This window comes from Triticum dicoccoides, chromosome 1A (assembly GCF_002162155.2).
Source record: "Triticum dicoccoides isolate Atlit2015 ecotype Zavitan chromosome 1A, WEW_v2.0, whole genome shotgun sequence".
Classification (NCBI taxonomy): domain Eukaryota; kingdom Viridiplantae; phylum Streptophyta; class Magnoliopsida; order Poales; family Poaceae; genus Triticum; species Triticum dicoccoides.
In genome coordinates this window covers 565,670,478-565,691,090 of record NC_041380.1, presented here as the reverse complement: position 1 = coordinate 565,691,090, position 20,613 = coordinate 565,670,478, and the positions used below count along the sequence as shown (strand labels likewise).

At 49.4% G+C, this 20,613-nt stretch overlaps 2 protein-coding genes and 1 pseudogene across 5 annotated transcripts; all 3 read left to right on the top strand.

The window, feature by feature from the left end:
- Positions 1-12,342, top strand: part of LOC119355466 — a 23,343-nt pseudogene extending 11,001 nt beyond the window's left edge.
- Positions 12,343-12,403: 61 nt separating this feature from the next.
- LOC119291072 lies at positions 12,404-13,966 on the top strand. 4 transcript variants are annotated; one of them, XR_005142200.1, is made up of 3 exons: positions 12,404-12,528; positions 12,672-12,748; positions 13,757-13,966. XR_005142200.1 is itself a non-coding variant. In XM_037569802.1 (3 exons), the coding sequence occupies exons 1-3, from the start codon at positions 12,434-12,436 to the stop codon at positions 13,769-13,771; spliced, it is 234 nt and encodes a 77-aa protein (XP_037425699.1). In that variant the 5' UTR covers positions 12,404-12,433; the 3' UTR covers positions 13,772-13,966. The 4 variants fall into 4 exon arrangements, 3 of the variants coding, with proteins under 3 accessions (XP_037425699.1, XP_037425692.1, XP_037425686.1); XM_037569802.1 differs by having other exon boundaries at positions 12,625-12,748; XM_037569795.1 differs by lacking the exon at positions 13,757-13,966 and adding an exon at positions 13,123-13,741.
- A 126-nt stretch (positions 13,967-14,092) lies between these two features.
- Positions 14,093-14,811, top strand: LOC119291098. The gene is made up of 2 exons (XM_037569814.1): positions 14,093-14,237; positions 14,349-14,811. The coding sequence occupies exons 1-2, from the start codon at positions 14,094-14,096 to the stop codon at positions 14,733-14,735; spliced, it is 531 nt and encodes a 176-aa protein (XP_037425711.1). The 5' UTR covers position 14,093; the 3' UTR covers positions 14,736-14,811.
- The last annotated feature ends 5,802 nt before the right edge of the window (positions 14,812-20,613 follow it).

The window sequence follows — 20,613 nt, the reverse complement described above, 5'->3', positions numbered from 1 at the left end:
CCTAGGAGATCCCGTCTCCTAGGGCCGGTGCACCCCCCTAGGGCGCCTATATAAAGGGGGGAGGGAGGGCAGCCGCACCCTGAAGTCTTGGCGCCTCCCTCTCCCCTGCTACACCTCTCCCTCTCGCAGAAGAACGGCGAAGCCCTGCTGCGGTGACTGCTGCATCCACCACCACGCCATCGTGCTGCTGGATCTTCATCAACCTCTCCTTCCCCCTTGCTGGATCAAGAAGGAGGAGACGTCACGCTGACCGTACGTGTGTTGAACGCGGAGGTGCCGTCCGTTCGGCGCTAGGATCTCCGGTGATTTGGATCACGACGAGTACGACTCCCTCATCCCCGTTCTTTGAACGCTTCCGCTCGCGATCTACAAAGGTATGTAGATGCATCCGATCACTTGTTGCTAGATGAACTCATAGATGGATCTTGGTGAAAACGTAGGAAATTTTTTTGTTTTCTGCAACATTCCCCAACAGTGGCATCATGAGCTAGGTCTATGCGTAGTTCTCTTTGCACGAGTAGAACACAATTTGTTGTGGGCGTAGATGTTGTCAACTTTCTTGCCGCTACTAGTCTTATTTTGCTTCAGCGGTATTGTGGGATGAAGCGGCCCGGACCAACCTTACACATACGCTTACGTGAGACCGGTTCCACCGACTGACATGCACTAGTTGCATAAGGTGGCTGGCGGGTGTCTGTCTCTCCCACTTTAGTTGGAGCGGATTTGATGAAAAGGGTCCTTATGAAGGGTAAATAGAAGTTGACAAATCACGTTGTGGCTTTAACGTAGGTAAGAAAATGTTCTTGCTAGAACCCTCTTGCAGCCACGTAAAACTTGCAAAAACAATTAGAGGACGTCTAACTTGTTTTTGCAGCAAGTGTTCTGTGATGTGATATGGCCAAAGTTGTGATGAATGATGAATGATATATGTGATGTATGAGATCATGTTCTTGTAATAGGAATCACGACTTGCATGTCGATGAGTATGACAACCGGCAGGAGCCATAGGAGTTGTCTTTATTTTTTGTATGACATGCGTGTCATTGAGAAACGCCATGTAAATTACTTTACTTATTGCTAAACGCGTTAGCCATAGTAGTAGAAGTAATAGTTGGCGAGCAACTTCATGGAGACACGATGATGGAGATCATGATGATGGAGATCATGGTGTCATGCCGGTGACAAGATGATCATGGAGCCCCAAGATGGAGATCAAAGGAAGCTATATGATACTGGCCATATCATGTCACTATTATTTGATTGCATGTGATGTTTATCATGTTTTTTTGCATCTTGTTTACTTAGAACGACGGTAGTAAATAAGATGATCCCTCATAATAATTTCAAGAAAGTGTTTCCCCTAACTGTGCACCATTGCGACGGTTCGTTGTTTCGAAGCACCACGTGATGATCGGGTGTGATAGATTCCAACGTTCACATACAACGGGTGTAAGACAGATTTACACATGCAAACACTTAGGTTGACTTGACGAGCCTAGCATGTACAGACATGGCCTCGGAACACAGAAGACCGAAAGGTCGAGCATGATACGATCAACATGAAGATGTTCACCGATGTTGACTAGTCCGTCTCACGTGATGATCGGACACGGCCTAGTCAACTCGGATCATGTTATACTTAGATGACTGGAGGGATGTCTATCTAAGTGGGAGTTCATTGAATAATTTGATTAGATGAACTTAATTATCATGAACTTAGTCTAAAATCTTTACAACATGCATTGTAGATCGAATGGCCAACATTGTCCTCAACTTCAACGCGTTCCTAGAGAAAACCAAGTTGAAAGACGATGGCAGCAACTATACGGACTGGGTCCGGAACCTGTGGATCATCCTCATAGCTGCCAAGAAAGATTATGTCCTACAAGAACCGCTAGGTGAAGCACCTGCTCTCCCTACAGAACAAGACGTTATGAACGCTTGGCAGACACGTACCGGTGATTACTCCCTCGATCAGTGTGGCATGCTTTACAGCTTAGAACCGGGGCTCCAAAAGCGTTTTGAGAGACACGGAGCATATGAGATGTTCGAAGAGCTGAAAATGGTTTTTCAAGCTCATGCCCGGGTCGAGAGATATGAACTCTCTGACAAATTCTTCAGCTGTACGATGGAGGAAAACAGTTCTGTCAGTGAGCACATACTCACTATGTCTGGGTTACATAACCGCTTGACTCAGCTGGGAGTTAATCTCCCAGATGACGTGGTCATTGACAGAATCCTTCAGTTGCTTCCACCGAGCTACAAGAGCTTTGTGATGAACTTCAATATGCAGGGGATGGAAAAGACCATTCCTGAAGTATTTGCAATGCTGAAATCAGCTGAGGTAGAAGTCAAAAAGGAACATCAAGTGTTGATGGTGAATAAAACCACTAAGTTCAAGAAAGGCAAGGGTAAGAAGAACTTCAAGAAGGACGGCAAGGGAGTTGCCGCGCCCGGTAAGCAAGCTGCCGGGAAGAAGCCAAAGAATGGACCCAAGCCCGAGACTGAGTGCTTTTATTGCAAGGGAAGTGGTCACTGGAAGCAGAACTGCCCCAAATACTTAGCGGACAAGAAGGCCGGCATCACGAAAGGTATATGTGATATAAATGTAATTGATGTGTACCTTACCAGTACTCGTAGTAGCTCCTGGGTATTTGATACTAGTGCAGTTGCTCACATTTGTAACTCAAAGCAGGAGCTGCGGAATAAGCGGAGACTGGCGAAGGACGAGGTGACGATGCGCGTCGGGAATGGTTCCAAGGTCGATGTGATCGCCGTCGGCATGCTACCTCTACATTTACCTACGGGATTAGTTTTAAACCTCAATAATTGTTATTTAGTGCCAGCTTTGAGCATGAACATTGTATCAGGATCTCGTTTAATTCGAGATGGCTACTCATTTAAATCCGAGAATAATGGTTGTTATATTTATATGAGAGATATGTTTTATGGTCATGCTCCGATGGTGAATGGTTTATTCTTAATGAATCTCGAGCGTAATGCTACACATATTCATAGTGTGAATACCAAAAGATGTAAGGTTGATAATGATAGTCCCACATACTTGTGGCACTGCCGCCTTGGTCACATAGGTGTCAAACGCATGAAGAAGCTCCATGCAGATGGACTTTTAGAGTCTCTTGATTATGAATAATTTGACACGTGCGAACCATGCCTCATGGGTAAAATGACCAAGACTCCGTTCTCAGGAACAATGGAGCGAGCAACCAACTTATTGGAAATCATACATACTGATGTGTGCGGTCCAATGAGTGTTGAGGCTCGTGGTGGCTATCGTTATGTTCTCACCCTCACTGATGACTTGAGTAGATATGGGTATGTCTATTTAATGAAACACAAGTCTGAGACCTTTGAAAAGTTCAAGGAATTTTAGAGTGAGGTTGAGAATCAACGTGACAGGAAAATCAAGTTCTCGTGATCAGATCGTGGGGGAGAATACTTGAGTCACGAATTTGGCACACACTTAAGAAAATGTGGAATAGTTTCACAACTCGCGCCGCCTGGAACACCTCAGCGTAATGGTGTGTCCGAACGTCGTAATCGCACTCTATTAGATATGGTGCGATCTATGATGTCTCTTACCGATTTACCGCTATCATTTTGGGGCTATGCTTTAGAGACTGCCGCATTCACTTTAAATAGGGCTCCGTCGAAATCCGTTGAGACGACACCGTATAAATTATGGTTTGGGAAGAAACCTAAGCTGTCGTTTCTAAAAGTTTGGGGATGCGATGCTTATGTCAAGAAACTTCAACCTGAAAAGCTCGAACCCAAGTCGGAAAAATGCGTCTTCATAGGATACCCTAAAGAAACTATTGGGTATACCATCTACCTCAGATCCGAAGGCAAGATCTTTGTTGCCAAGAATGGATCCTTTCTAGAGAAGGAGTTTCTCTCGAAAGAAGTAAGTGGGAGGAAAGTAGAACTTGATGAAGTATTACCTCTTGAACCGGAAAGTGGCGCAACTCAGGAAAATGTTCCTGTGTTGCCTGCACCAATTAGAGAGGAAGTTAATGATGATGATCAAGATACTTCTGATCAAGCTCCTACTGAAATTCGAAGGTCCACAAGGACAAGTTCCGCACCAGAGTGGTACGGCAACCCTGTCTTGGAAATCATGTTGTTAGACAACGGTGAACCTTCAAACTATAAAGAAGCGATGGCGGGTCCGGATTCCGACAAATGGCTGGAAGCCATGAAATCCGAGATAGGATCCATGTATGAAAACGAAGTATGGACTTTGACTGACTTGCCCGTTGAGCGGCGAGCCATAGAAAATAAATGGATCTTTAAGAATAAGACAGACGTGGATGGTAATGTGACCATCTACAAAGCTCGGCTTGTCGCTAAGGGTTATAGACAAGTTCAAGGTGTTGACTACGATGAGACTTTCTCACCTGTAGCGAAGCTGAAGTCCATCCGAATCATGTTAGCAATTGCCGCATTCTATGATTATGAGATATGGCAAATGGACGTCAAAACGGCATTCCTTAATGGTTTCCTTAAGGAAGAATTGTATATGATGCAGCTGGAAGGTTTTGTCGATCCTAAGAATGCTGACAAGGTGTGCAAGCTCCAACGCTCGATTTATGGGCTGGTGCAAGCATCTCGGAGTTGGAACATTCGCTTTGATGAGATGATCAAAGCGTTTGGGTTTATGCAGACTTATGGAGAAGCCTGCGTTTACAAGAAAGTGAGTGGGAGCTCTGTAGCATTTCTCATATTATATGTAGATGACATACTTTTGATGGGAAATGATATAGAGCTTTTGGACAGCATTAAGGCCTACTTGAATAAGAGTTTTTCAATGAAGGACCTTGGAGAAGCTGCTTATATATTAGGCATCAAGATCTATAGAGATAGATCAAGACGCCTCATAGGTCTTTCACAAAGCACATACCTTGATAAGATATTGAAGAAGTTCAATATGGATCAGTCTAAGAAGGGGTTCTTGCCTATGTTGCAAGGTGTGAAATTGAGCTCAGCTAATTGTCTGACCACGGCAGAAGATATAGAAGAGATGAGTGTCATCCCCTATGCCTCAGCCATAGGGTCTATTATGTATGCCATGCTGTGTACCAGACCTGATGTAAACCTTGCCGTAAGTTTGGTAGGTAGGTACCAAAGTAATCCCGGCAAGGAACACTGGACAGCGGTCAAGAATATCCTGAAGTACCTGAAAAGGACTAAGGAAATGTTTCTCGTTTATGGAGGTGACGAAGAGCTCGTCGTAAAGGGTTACGTCGACGCTAGCATCGACACAGATCTGGATGACTCTAAGTCACAAACCGGATACGTGTATATTTTGAATGGTGGGGCAGTAAGCTGGTGCAGTTGCAAGCAGAGTGTCATGGCGGGATCTACATGTGAAGCAGAGTACATGGCAGCCTCGGAGGCAGCGCATGAAGCAATTTGGGTGAAGGAGTTCATTACCGACCTAGGAGTCATACCCAATGTGTCGGGGCCGATCAAACTCTTCTGTGACAACACTGGAGCTATTGCACTTGCCAAGAAGCCCAGGTTTCACAAGAAGACCAGGCACATCAAGCGTCGCTTCAACTCCATTCGTGAAAATGTTCAAGATGGAGACATAGATATTTGTAAAGTACATACGGACCTGAATGTAGCAGATCCGTTAACTAAACCTCTCCCTAGAGCAAAACATGATCAACACCAGAATTCCATGGGTGTTCGATTCATCACAATGTAACTAGATTATTGACTCTAGTGCAAGTGGGAGACTGTTGGAAATATGCCCTAGAGGCAATAATAAAAGGATTATTATTATATTTCCTTGTTCATGATAATTGTCTTTTATTCATGCTATAATTGTGTTATCCGGAAATCGTAATACATGTGTGAATACATAGACACCAACATGTCCCTAGTAAGCCTCTAGTTGACTAGCTCGTTGATCAACAGATAGTCATGGTTTCCTGACTATGGACATTGGATGTCATTGATAACGAGATCACATCATTAGGAGAATGATGTGATGGACAAGACCCAATCCTAAACATAGCACAAGATCATATAGTTCGTTTGCTAGAGTTTTTCCAATGTCAAGTATCTTTTCCTTAGACCATGAGATCGTGTAACTCCCGGATACCGTAGGAGTGCTTTGGGTGTACCAAACGTCACAACGTAACTGGGTGACTATAAAGGTATACTATGGGTATCTCCGAAAGTATCTGTTGGGTTGACACGGATCAAGACTGGGATTTGTCACTCCATATGACGGAGAGGTATCTCTGGGCCCACTCGGTAATGCATCATCATAATGAGCTCAAAGTGACCAAGTGTCTGGTCACGGGACCATGCATTACGGTACGAGTAAAGTGACTTGCCGGTAACGAGATTGAATAAGGTATTGGGATACCGACGATCGAATCTCGGGCAAGTAACATACTGATTGACAAAGGGAATTGTATACGGGGTTGCTTGAATCCTCGACATCATGGTTCATCCGATGAGATCATCGAGGAGCATGTGGGAGCCAACATGGGTATCCAGATCCCGTTGTTGGTTATTGACCGGAGAGTCGTCTCGATCATGTCTACATGTCTCCCGAACCCGTAGGGTCTACACACTTAAGGTTCGGTGACACTAGGGTTGTATGGATATGAGTATGCAGTAATCCGAAAGTTGTTCGGAGTCCCGGATGAGATCCCGGATGTCACGAAGAGTTCCGGAATGGTCCGGAGGTGAAGAATTATATATACGAAGTGCAGTTTCGGCCATCGGGAGAGTTTCGGGGTCAACGGTATTGTACCGGGACCACCGGAAGGGTCCCGGGGGTCCACCGGGTGGGGCCACCCATCTCGGAGGGCCCCATGGGCTGAAGTGGGGAGGGAACCAGCCCATAGTGGGCTGGTGTGCCCCCCCTTGGCCCCCCCATGCGCCTAGGGTTGGGAACCCTAGGGGAGGGGGCGCCTCCACTTGCCTTGGGGGGCACTCCTCCCCCTTGGCCGTCGCCCCCCTAGGAGATCCCATCTCCTAGGGCCGGCGCACCCCCTAGGGGGCCTATATAAAGGGGGGGAGGGAGGGCAGCCGCACCCTGAAGTCTTGGCGCCTCCCTCTCCCCTGCTACACCTCTCCCTCTCGCAGAAGAACGGCGAAGCCCTGCTGCGGTGACTGCTGCATCCACCACCACGCCATCGTGCTGCTGGATCTTCATCAACCTCTCCTTCCCCCTTGCTGGATCAAGAAGGAGGAGACGTCACGCTGACCGTACGTGTGTTGAACGCGGAGGTGCCATCCGTTCGGTGCTAGGATCTCCGGTGATTTGGATCACGACGAGTACGACTCCCTCATCCCCGTTCTTTGAACGCTTCCGCTTGCGATCTACAAAGGTATGTAGATGCATCCGATCACTCATTGCTAGATGAACTCATAGATGGATCTTGGTGAAAACGTAGGAATTTTTTTTGTTTTCTGCAACGTTCCCCAACAGATGAGACGGAGGTCGACCCTATGGATTTCCTCAATACAAACGCGTATGACTGTGACATAGAATTGATGAGTCAACCATATGACGAATCGGGCTATCAGCTTGCTAATGAGGATATGGATGATATGCCCGGGTAGGACGGTCGTAGCAGGGATTGCAAAAAGTCTCTCTTCATGAAATCCTCACAGGACACGCCTGAAGATGCCGCCTCAACACAGGCTCAACTATCCCAGCGCGAGGGTCGTACAGTACTTAGCCCGGGAACACTTGGGCAGGGGTTAAGGAAGGGTCCAGAAGGTGTGCCCAAGAAAAAGGAGAGAAAGAGATCGGGGAAGATAGCTGCCTCCAAACAAGCCAGAGCACATAGCAGCCAAACGATGCATTCTGAAGAGCGTGTACCCGTGAAAGGTGCGGCCATGTTCCATCTCACGGGCGAGCCGATGCTACCGCCGAAACCACTGGACGCACTATCAGGGGATCTCAGGAGACTGCACGACCATGTGTTGTCGACTGAGAAAAGCCTACTAGCCTCAAAGGATCCAGGATATCCGACATACGCGGCTCGTGTGCCTGAGGGGAAGTGCTGCGTCGAGACACGGCCCGCGGAGGTGTTCTTCCTGCGGTTTGACCATATCTTTGAGATGTTTCTGACAAGGCGGCTCGATTTTACAATCGCCCGCCTTTTTGCGCTACATATGAGCTCTGTCATGAACAGTGAAGAAGTCTCGCAAATCTGTGTGGCGGATCCGCACTACATGCACGAGTCTTTCTTGAGTCTCGGCGACTTTGAGCGTGAAACTGCTAGGGACTACCTCCAAAACTTCATGGTACAGAATAAGGACCAGGAAATTGTCCTCGTGCCTTATCATCCAAAGTAAGTCAGTTTCTAACAACCCTTTCATACATTTCAATCATTCCTTCTCTCTCTATGGGGAATAATTTGAGGTGTCTTTTCCCCGCAGCAACGGGCGCGCCGTCCTTATCGTTCTTTATCCACAAGTCTCCCACACCGTGTATTTTGACCCTTTCAGAGACTACGAGAAAAAAGACTACACCCACATAATGAATATTCTAGATGATTCTCTCCAAGGCTTCAGCTTTAGAGGTGGCCACATGCAGATCAGGAAACAAAGGAACAAGAAGATGGGTTTCGCGCATAAAACTAACTTCTCCTGCATCCAAGTCCCAAAACCAAGCAAGAAGGATGGATTGTACATCCTCCATCTCATGAATTAGTTCAACACAGATCACCAAAAGCTTCGCATGAGAAGCAGAAATGATGATCATATCCACAAGTGGCTAGAATCTCATGGAGAAGCGGATTATAAACTTAGAGATGACTTCTTTCGCATCCAAAGCGACATTGCGACGATCATCATGAAAGAAGTCGTCGATGATAAGGGGATGTTCCACCACGGCCCTATATCGCGAGCTAATGTCCGAACTCGCATAGGCACGCAACGTCTAGACCTCACGCCGTTCAAGAAGCTAGGGTCCATCCTCGATGATATGGAAGGATGGAACTTCTAGTGATTTATGATGCCGATGATGATGATATGTGTCGGTTGAACTTGTATACTATTTGTAGTGATGCAACTTTGTGATGTCCATGATCCCTGCCGAACTTGCGTAACGCTACTTTGTTAGTTTGCGTATGATGACCTGCGTACCTCTAGTTAATTAATTTGCATACTGTATGTTGCATCTAGTTGCTAACCCTTTATTTTTCGGTGTTCTCTAGTATATTCTGTTGCATATATATGATTGTACATCCTCTTCATGAACATGCATCTCTAACAGGTACCTAGTTTCTTGATGGCGAGATGGAACTGCTATGTCGTGTACAAAGGGAAGGTTCCGGGGGTGTACAACGAGTGGCATGAGTGTCAGGCGCAAGTGAATGGGTTCTCGGACGCCAGCCATAAAGGCTTCAAAAGCAGACAAGAAGGAGAAGCTAGTTACTTGAGGTTCACGCTAGCGTGAGAGAGGACTCGTAACCGCCATCTCATGTACTGCATAGTTCCGCTCTCACTCATAGTGATAGCTCTTCTCGCGTATACCTTTGTTTAGATGGATGACGTTGTAGTTGCAAGTATTCGAGACTTGCATGTATCGCTATTTTCGAGATGATGACAAGATACCACTTTGTGTTGGATGATGATTATGACGAGACTATTTGTATGTATATGCTATGATTACATTTGTGGTCTCGCAGGCATTTGTATGTGTATCATGATGACATTTGTATGTGCTAAAGATTCTTCTATAAAGCCTGTTCAAATACAAAACAAATATGCCGAAAAAAACAAAAAACTACTAAAATTAGCAGTAGCGAGTGCAGAAAAGTTAGCAGCAGCGCGGTTGTAGCAGTAGCGCGCACAGGGGAAGCGCGCTATAGCTATTAGCAGCAGCGAGGTTCCTTTAAGTGCGCTGCTGCAACACTTGTGTAGCAGTAGCGCGGGTGGACCAGCGCTACTGCTATACGTTAGCTGTAGCGCCTTATTGGTAGCGCGGGTACCCGCGCTGCTGATAGGCCTAAAACCCGCGCTGCTGCTAGCCTTTTCCCTAGTAGTGCGGGCGCCTCGGATATTCGCCAGTTCCGCCCAATCACAGTGATTAATGTGATCTTTCGGATCTTGGCCAAAGGGTACGCCAATAGGGTGACCCTCCTAGCTGACACGATTACCCATCCGAACCAATCCGCCTTCATACAAGGCCGATTCATTCTCGATGGAGTGTTAGTTTTCCACGAGGTCCTCCACGAGGTCCGTCTAAAACGCCATCGAGCGGTCTTCCTAAAGCTAGACTTTCACAAAGCCTACGACACGGTACACTGGCCATTCCTGCAAGAAGTGTTGCTTCACAAGGGCTTCGATGATCGTTGGGTGACCCGCATCATGCAGCTTGTCTCCTGTGGCCAGACCGCGGTGAACATCAACGGTGACATTGGGCCCTACTTCCCCACCCTTTGTGGGGTCCGTCAGGGTGACCCCTTCTCACCGTTCTTGTTCAACATGGTGGTCGATGCCATGGCATCCATCTTGGATAAGGCCAGGGCTGTTGGTCATATCGGCGGCTTAGTTCCCCACCTAGTCGAAGGGGGAGGGGTCTCCCTCCTTCAATATGCGGATGATACCATTATAATGGTTGAGGGATCCGCACTAGATATTACTAACCTGAAGTTCCTCCTCCTGTGCTTCCAACAAATGTCGGGCCTAACCATCAACTTCGATAAGAGCGAAGTGATGGTCCTCGGGTACCCCTTGGAGGAAGCACAGGCTATTGCTGACCGACTAAACTGTCGGCTGGGTTCTTTCCCCACGACCTATCTGGGGATCCCCATTAGTGATTCGCGCCTCACCGTGGCTGATCTTCGCCCCACGGTGACCCGTATGCAACATCGCGTTGAGCCCTGGAAAGGGCGCTGGCTGTCGAAGGTGGCTCGCGTGATCCTTATCAACTCTTCGCTTGCTAGCCTCCTTTGGTTCCTCATGAGCTTTTACAGCCTCCATGAAACCCTACACCAAGAGATCGCCAAATACCAATCCAGATTCTACTGGGCTGGGGAGGGGGATAAGCAGAAGTACCACATGGTCAGCTGGCCAGATATATGCAAACCCAAGGACCAGGGCGGTCTTGGGATTTTGTCCTCCCGGCGCATGAACATTGCCCTCCTGACCCGTCGGCTTTGGCACATTGCCAATGGAGATGGAGGTCTCTGGCTTACTATAATCCAGAACAAGTACCTACGTGGACAACCTCTCGCATTTTGTCAGCGCTCAGGCGGCTCCCAGTTTTGGCAAGCCGTCGTCCAGCTGCTGCCTGTTTTGCGCATTGGCACATCCATCTCGGTGGGTACTGGGTCCTCGACCCTGTTCTGGCTTGATAGGTGGCTTGGCGACACCCCCCTAGCCGCTCGATTTCCAGTCCTCTTCGACATCGTTGTTGACCCTCGGGTATCTGTCGAGACGGCCCTTATTAACTTAGGGCGCCTCGCTTTCCGCCGCCCCTGTGGCCCCCTTGAGGTTGCGGCTTGGGATGCCCTCCTCCAGGACATCGCCCTCCTCCCTATAGACGTTGTCGACTCCCCGGACGCCATCTCTTGGCGACTGGAACCCTCCGGTTGCTTCTCCACCAGATCCCTCTACGCGGCTATCGCCCCATCGACGGCCCCGGAGCCCTTCAGTTTGATTTGGGACATCCGCCTGCCCCTGAAGATCAGGATCTTCCTGTGGCAATGGATCTGCGGCCGCCTCCCGTCCGGCGTTGAGGTCCTTAAACATCACGGACCTGGAGATGGGATGTGCCCCATGTGCGGCACGGTAGAGGATGCCAACCACATCTTCTTCTCGTGCTACACGGCACAGTTCCTTTGGTCCTGTTTCCGCGAAACGGTTGGGGGCCAGTGGTGCAACACTAACGTCCCTGACCTGCTTGCGAAAATTCAGGCCTCACCCCCTCGCTACAGGCATATTAGATGGCTTTGCGTGGGGATCCTTGCCTGGACGCTGTGGACTGTTCGCAATAAACTTGCCATACATAAGGTGCCTCTTCGGCGTGCTACTGACTCCATCTTTAAATTGTGTGGGTACTTGTAGCTCTGGCGGCAGCTTAGCCGCCCACAGGACTGGGACGTCATCAGCACCCTCCTCGCCGACCTTCGATCGATGGCCTTCCGCTTGGCGCCCCCGCTTCCCCCGCCACCCCCGGAGCCCGACTAGATGCTGGGTCACTCCTGGCGCGTGTGCCTTTTTGTTTTCTTTTAGGGGCTTGTTGAGCTGTGCCCTCAGCATTAACCCTCTCACTGCTTATTTGTCTGGAACTTGCGTGTGTGTGTGTGTTTGTGGTCTTGAACCTTGTTGGATGTTGGCTTGGGCTTTTGCTTTATATATAAAGCAGGGTGAGAGCCTTTTTCGGTAAAACACAGCTTCCCAAGTAGTACGAGGAGATCGCCAATTCACCATGTCCGGCTCCCCTGGCCGTCAGCACCCGCCAGGTCCTCCGTCCCGATCCACGGCGATCCATGACGGCGCCGCTCGCTGCTCACCCGCCTGCAAGTACGTACTCTCTCCAACGCATCTCAGATCCATGACGCCGTCGGGCGCTAAACTGAAAATTTTCATGATATCCTTCGTGACCGGGCGTTGCATCAGCAAAACTCTGAAGACATACTCAGAACAGAAGCTCCTCCCTGTTGCAGATACTGAACCAGAGGCTTCACCAGCTGGAAAAAAACGGCGCAACCTGCCAACAGTTGTCTTTGAGGATCTCCCACAGGTATGTATGTCGCTCCTGGCAGCCAAGTATAAACAGGATCGAGCAGATCGACCCGCTTGCTTGTAATTTCTCAATGTAATGCCTGGTAAACTGTAACCATGTAGGCATGTCAGCATGTGTATGTTATGTTGGCATAAGAAATCAGGTTCCTGCACATGGTAATTAAATTGGCCAACAAAAGTTACATACACGGCTTCGTTCTCACATTAGAGTACACGGTTAGATGTATTGGTTGACTATGTTCATCCATTAGTTGCACGTCTTGATACAAAGTACAATTCTACATGCACTAGTTTATTAACTATACTAATTCGATTCTGATTCTGTTGTATTGCCTATCTAACTGTTGAAACCTATCACACTTGGTTCCGCAGGACATTTTAGGCCATATACACTCCCTCTTGCTAGTGCAAGACGCTGCTCGTGCTGCCTGTGTGTCCAGTGGATTTCTTCATTCATGGAGAAGCTACTCCAAGCTCATACTCAACTGTCATACACTTGGGTTGACTGACATGAAATTAGAGGAAAGAGAAACATATTTCATTGACAAAGTTAACCAAATTCTTGAAAACCATCACAACAATGGGGTTCAGGTGGAGACACTTGAACTTGACTATGCCCCTTGCAGGAACTATATCAAGGCCTCTTGCCTAGACAGGTGGCTCCAAATCACAGTTAAGTCAGGGATTAAAGAACTTAACTTGGCTGCACCCCCGTCACTCGAAAACTATAGTTTCCCTTATTCGGTTTTGTCGGATGAGGCAGCTGCAAGTTCAATCCAATATCTTTGCCTCTTCCGTAGCGATTTTCATCCAATGTCAACACTTGGCCTCCTGAGAAGATTGACAAGTTTAAATTTGACTCTTGTCCATACTACCGAGGAAGGATTAGGGCACTTGCTCTCACAATCATGTGCCCTAGAGCGGATTGACCTCTACCATTGTAGTGGGATAGTTTGCTTGTGAATACCTTATACAATGCAAAAACTCAATTCCCTCAGTATTATAGGTTGCAGGGGGTTGAAGATGGTAGAGATCAATGCTCCAAATCTCCGCTTCCTTCTTTGTGGTCGTAATCATGGTATTGAGACCCTTTCAGAAATCTTGGTCAAAGATTCTTCTCAGCTTAAGGATGTAAATTATTCATGGATTCTTCTCTCTTACGCTCATGCTTGGCTTCCATCCGTCGCAAGAAATGTTGAGAGCCTTGCCCTATGCTCTCCTACTGAGGTATTTTTGTGTGTTTTGACACCGTAATGATCATATTAGATGTGCTATTTAATGTTGAATGAAACACATGACTAACCTTTTTATTTGTCATTCCTTAGACTGTCAACATTTCAATCATGCCTTCCAAGCTCCTCCAGCTCAGGAGGTTGGACATCGAACTCCGACGACCAGCATTGCCAGCCTTTTGCCCAAGCTATGATGTCTTCTCTTTTGTTTCTTTTCTTGACGCTTCTCCTGTCTTGGAGTCCTTCATCCTGCGTGTAAGTCAGTATCATCTCTTGGAGCTACCTACCAGTTATTATGATACATTAGTTTACCAGAACAATGAAAATAATGATGAATGTTGAACATACATATCTCTGTATATGCAGATAGAGTATGGTGCCCTTAAGCTCGATCTCGATGTGGTAGATGACAATGACAAGTATTTGAGGCGGAAGTTGGAGCGCCAACATGACCGCCTCCGGCAGGTGGACATTGCGGGATTCTGTGCATCCAAGAGCCTGGTCAAGCTCACGACCTTCATCCTCGAGAACGCTCCTTCACTCGAGCGCCTGACTTTGGACCCGATCTATAACTATGATGGGAGTTTGGGCACCACTAGCAAATGCCCCACTTCAACAAGGATTTGCCAATTCTCGTCAGCGAGAAAGACAATCCTCGTAGGTGCCCGTAGAGCCGTGGAGGTTGCGAGTAGGTACATCGCGGGGAGAGTTCCATCATTTGTTCAGTTCAAGGTCCTAGATCCCGGCAATTGATGCCATATCGTCGACCGAGAGATATTACGTACCAATGTGGTTGGTTTTCATGTTTGAGAAGAGAACTCCAGCTGTTTCGCATGTTTAATTATTATTTTTGACAAAAAGGCAGGGCCACTGCTTTTCATTGCGCATAGACGGAAAAAAAATGTTACAAAGCAAGATTACAGAGAAGGAAGGGGGAAGAACAACACATCACATTAGTCTAGCTCTAGAGGTCTCTCTACTATTGCCAAGACACGTCGCCGTCCAGCATCAACCCAGTCCTGGGCCTCTAACTGAATTTTTTCGAACAGCCTTGCAGAGGTACACGACGTGTTCCTGAAAATTCTTTCGTTTCTCTCCTTCCATAGAATCCACCATACGAGGGCCATGACTGATCTCCACGACTTTGTCGTCTCCTTGTTCATACCCTAAGAAGAGCGTTGCCACCAGTCTATCATGTCTTCATTGCCATTTATATTCAGGCTCTGGGGGAGGCCCAGCTTACTGATTGCTAAGTGCCAAATCTCCTTGGCGTAGGGGCAAACTGAAAGGAGGTGGGAGGCACTTTCAGGAGCTTGCAAGCACAAGAAGCAGGTGGGTTATGTGGCCAGCCTCTCTTAGCTAGGTTATCAGCGGTTAAACACTTTCCTTGAGCCGCGAGCCACACAAAAAATTGACATTTTAGCGGCGCGTCCGAGCTCCAGGCAAGTTTGGCGAAGAGCGGCTTGATCTGTGCCGACAGCATGGCAGCAGAAGCAGAAGCAGCCGAGGAAGTACCATTAGCTGTCCATCGCCAGGTCAAGGAGTCAGGCTGGTCCGGGATGAGGTGGGTGTGCTGCACAACATTCCATAGGCTCGAGAACTGGTCGATGGAGGCAGCCGAGAGGTTGGCTTTGAAGTGTCTCATCCATTTGTCACCCATTACAGCAGCCTTGACACTTATAGTTTTGAGAGTGCATTGCTTGAACAAATCTGGGAATTTTGTGCAGAAGCTTTCCCTATTATGCCAAGGGTCAGTCCAGAACTGAGTTAGGCCCCCATCTCCAATGGAGAAATCCACCGAAGCCTCAAATAATGAACGAACACATCTGTCCACAGGGAGCGACAAGCCAACCCAAGGTTTTGAAGTGTCCATCCAGGAGAGCCATAGGCATCTACATCTCATCGCGACACTTTTTTGATTCAAACATGGGATACCAAGGCCACCAAGTTTTTTTGGGAGACAGACCTGCTTCCAATTCACCAAGCATTTTCCTCCAGTTGCAATATCCTTGTTCGCCCACAAGAAACCACGACAGCACTTATCAAATTTCTTGACAGCCCAACTAGGCGGGTCAATGGCCATGATCTGAAATAATGGAAGTGCATAAAGCACCAAGGTGACAAGAGCCAGCCTCCCAGCCGTGGGCAAGTTGAGCTTGTTCCACCCGGAAGTGTTGCGGTGGAGTTTATCAAAAACTGGCTGGTAATGCACTCTTTGCAGGCGAGAATAGCTAAGAGGCATACCCAAGTACGCAGCAAGCTCCAGGAGATTGATGTCATCACAACGAATGTGGCAGAAGCTGCTCTTGAGAAAGTTTGTCCTTAGGCCGCTTGCGTTGTCAAAGGCATCTAGAATAGCTTTGGATGCAGTGATCTCATGGGTAGTTGGCCTGACAAACATCATCACATCATCTGCATATAATGAGATTTTGAGGTTAGGTATGCAGCGGCCAAAAGGGGCCAGCACGCCAACTTGCACCGTTGTACGCACCATTGCATCAAGCAAGTCCATGACAAGGACGAAAAGCAGCGGTGAAAGTGGGTCACCCTGCCTAAGGCCCTTGTGATGGAAAATTTTCTCAGAAAGCTCGCCATTGACAAGAACCCGAGTGGAAGAAGAAGCAAGCATCGCAACAATCCAGTTTCTCCACTTTTGTCCAAAACCTTCCGCGGTGAGGACCTCAATCAGGAACTCCCATGAGACACTATCAAACGCCTTTTCAATATCCAGTTTCAGCATCACAGAAGGGATTTTCTTCAGGTATAGCGATCTGACCATTCCTTTAACAAAGACAAAATTGTCGTGGATTGCTCTGCCCTTGATGAATGCACTCTGCGAAGGAAGCACCAGGTCTTTCATCATTGGTTGCAATCTTCTTGCAAGGACCTTCATGATAATCTTCGCAAAGAAGGAGAGCAGACTAATAGGCCTATAGTCTTTAGCCTCTTCCGCATCTGCTCCCTTGGCGATGAGAATGATGATTGCATTGTTAAGACTAGCAAGGTTTCGGACATTGCAACACTCAAAAGCCTTGATCGCCAGCATGACATCCCCTTTTACAATGTCCCAACACTTTTGGAAGAACAGTGCCGTGAATCCATCAGGCCCAGGGGCTTTTCTTGGGTTTAGGTCCATAATTGCAGCCTTAACTTCCTGCTTAGTGAAGGGGCACTCCAGACCCGAGAGATCTTTTTGGTTTATGCCCAATTCAGTGAAATTCAGACAGCAACCTCTTTGTTTCTTAGTTCCAAGGACCGAGGAGAAATGCTCCCAAATAGCTTGCAACTTTTCATCCTGGCCAGTCACCATCGTACCATTATGCTTAATACTAAGGATAAGATTCTTACGCCGTCTCGTAGAAGCCTTTGCATGAAAAAATTCAGTGCTCGCGTCACCGTCTTTCAACCAGTCAATTCTAGCCCTTTTCCGCCAGTGAGCTCGCTGGATCGCTGCAATGCCCAGAAGATTCATTTTCAGGGATGTCCGAAGGCGACGCTCGCTGCTAGTGAGATCTCTTCCGTCCATAGCCGCATCCAACTTTCCAATGAGCTCACTAGAGATGGCTGCTCTGAGCTTAAGATCGCCAAGGTGGGAGGAACTCCACTTCTTCAGAGCCCTAGCAGTGTTGGTGAGCTTGCAATGCAACACAAGGTATGGATCGGAGCATCCGGTTGGCTTTGCCCAGCAATCATTCACCACGTGTTGAAAGCCCTCGAATCCAGTCCAGTAGTTATCAAATCTGAAATGTCTTGGGGGTGTGAAGGTGGCATTAGTGGAGAGTAGCAGGGGACAGTGGTCTGAAATGTCAGTCGACAGGGCAGCAAGAATGCAGTTAGGGTGAACAGCCATCCAATCACCACTGTATAGTACTCTGTCAAGTTTCACTTTGGTTGCATTTTGCTGCTCATTCGTCCAGGTATATTTTCTCCCGTGCAAGTACAAATCTCTAAGCTCAAGCTCATTGATGAATCTCCTGAAAGCAGCCATCATTCTCCTATTCAAGTTCAAATTACTTTTATCAGCAGCATCAGCAATCAAGTTAAAATCCCCAGCAAAAATACACGGCAAAGCAGAGGAGGAAAGAGGTCTCAAGTCTTCAAGGAATTTCAGCTTGTCTGAGTCAGATTGTGGTCCATAGACAGTCACAACTCTGAATTTTATCCCAGTCAATTTCCAACAACAATCAACAGCTAAAAAGGAGCGGTGGCACTCCTGCAAGTCAACATCAACCAGGGCTGGATCCCAAGCCATGATGATGCCCCCTTTGGTTCCCGGTGCAGGCGAGTACAGAAATTCAGAACAATTAGAACCACAAACTTGCTTTACCAACAGTTGATCGACATGAGCTAATTTTGACTCTTGCAAATAGATAATCGCCGGTTTGTGCTTGGAAACAACATCACGGACCACCCCACGGCGAGCTGGGCAGTTTAGGCCTCTAACATTCCAAACTAGGATACTTGTACTAATCATGACAATAAATCGACATAGACTGCAACTAGCATGGCAATTCAGACACGGCGACCCTTCCTCCCCTTTTTAACAGTAGCCGCTTTCGACAGTGCTGTGAGCGCCTGAATCTGCGGCTCAGACAGTGGCTTCTTGAAGGTTAGCTTGTACCTTTCGAGAGCGATCTCCTCTTCTTCTTCACCCGGCTCCGCGATGGCGAGGCCCCTCTTCCCGACGATGATCCTTCGGGCCATCCGCAGAGAGACATTTCCTCCTCCAGTGATTGCATCCTTGCGGTGCTGGAGCCTGGAGCTTCTTCTGGTAGCAGTCGCCGGGGGGCGACGGCTCTACTTGAGTTTGGAGGGAGGCGGGGATGGTGGTCTGGCGAGGAGCGGCGCCGAGATCGGCGATGTTAGGCGGCAGAGCAGGTCATGGATGGAGTGCGGCGGCGTCGTGATCTGGCGAGGCGACTGACAACTTTCCAAGCCGTCGAGGGCCTGCACCGTGTCCAGCCCAGCGAAACTGGAAGCGGGCGCGTTGGGCTCGGCCTGCGGGGCGAGGCCCAAGGAGCCGAGCACAACCGCCGGGGCGCTCGATTGGTCGACCGCGTCCAGGTCAGCAGCATGCAATGTTGACCGGTCGACGGGTCCACCTCCATCCAGCGGTAGGTGCCACAGAGAGACGCCAGAGCCAGCCGGCAAGGAGGCCATCTCAGGGGCAAGACGCAGGCTGCTCTCCAAGTGTTCAGGGGCATCGGGTTGGGCGTCAATCATCAGAAGGGCAATGTGGTGGCCCTCCTCGACCTCTTGCCTGGCGGGAGCCGACACGTCCAGAGCCTGCAGAGCACGCCGAGGCTCGACGACAAGCGAAGACAGGCGGTGTGGTGGTGACGCAGCATCAGGGACGGCGTCGTCAGAGACGTCGTTAACATGCAGATCACCAACCGGCACGTCGTCCATGCACGGGGCTCCCGCAGCAACAGCGCTGCAAGGGCAAGCATCAGCCTCTGTCAGGTCGGGGGCAGCCAGTGCAGCCAGGTCCGCATCGGCAGGCGCGGCATGGCCCGCCTCGGCGAGCGTGACCTGGCCAGCAGCGTCAGGCACGACAAGGACAGAGGCGCCCTGGGGCCCACAGTTAGTGGAAGTGCAGTTGCGGAAACAGCCGCCACCATTCTGGTGCCCATGGGCCCGGCCGCGATCTGAGAGGGGCATGGACTGAGACTCGAGGAAGCGGCGGTAGTCGTCGTCGGTGAAGCCACGAGCCCAAGGCATTGGGTGCTCCTTAGGCGGCGGCCCATCGTCATGGTCGTCAGGTTCGCCACGCGGCCCACACCGCCAGGCGGCGGCCGCCGGCCTAGCCGGGTAGAACGCAACGGAGTCGACATGGACGAGGACCCTGTGGTAGAGCAGCCGCGGGATGTGGTCGGTGCACGCGCATGTCTCGCCATCTACACCATCTTCAGCGAAACCAATCGGCATGGAGACGTGCGCCGGGGGGTTGGAGCAGGCCTTGCGCTCACCGCGCACGCTCATGGTGGCGACGGTGGGCACCTCCTCGAGGTCCTCGACCCAGGCAGTGGTCACAAAGTAGGAGAGATCCTCCTTGTCCAGCGTCTCGGTAGCTACCCGGTAGATCAAGCACTCAGGCAGCATCTGCTGAACCCGGTTAATCGACCAGGCTTGAGGCGGCAGGTCCTCCAGCAACAACCGCACGCTGTAGCGGTTGACGTGCGAGGATGTGAAGGAGAGGCCAGTCCAGCGACGAACAAGGATGGGGACGCCATGGAAGTGAAGCATGTTCTTGGCGGCGACTGTGGCGTACCAGCGGTTGTCGGTGAAGCGTACCAAGAAGCCGTCGTGGTAAAGCGACACCTGGAAGGCCCTCGGCGGCACGTCCAGGAACTCCAAGGTGATGCTGTCGGCGATGTTCCCAGGCAGCAGAGTGGGCCGCGTGCCGGCGACGATGAGCACCAGCGCAGAACCCCGCAGCTGGGCCTCCTCTGCTTCCATCTCGTCGTCAGGCTCGATGAGGCACTTGGTTCACCTTCCCCGGCTCGCCGCAGGTGCCAGAAAGTCGTAGGTGGCCATGGTCAGTGCCGGCGCTGATGGAGAAGCAGCAGCGGGCGCGGCCAGAGCCACGTCAGTGGTCAGAGGAGGGAAACAGAGGCGCGAGCGGACCGGA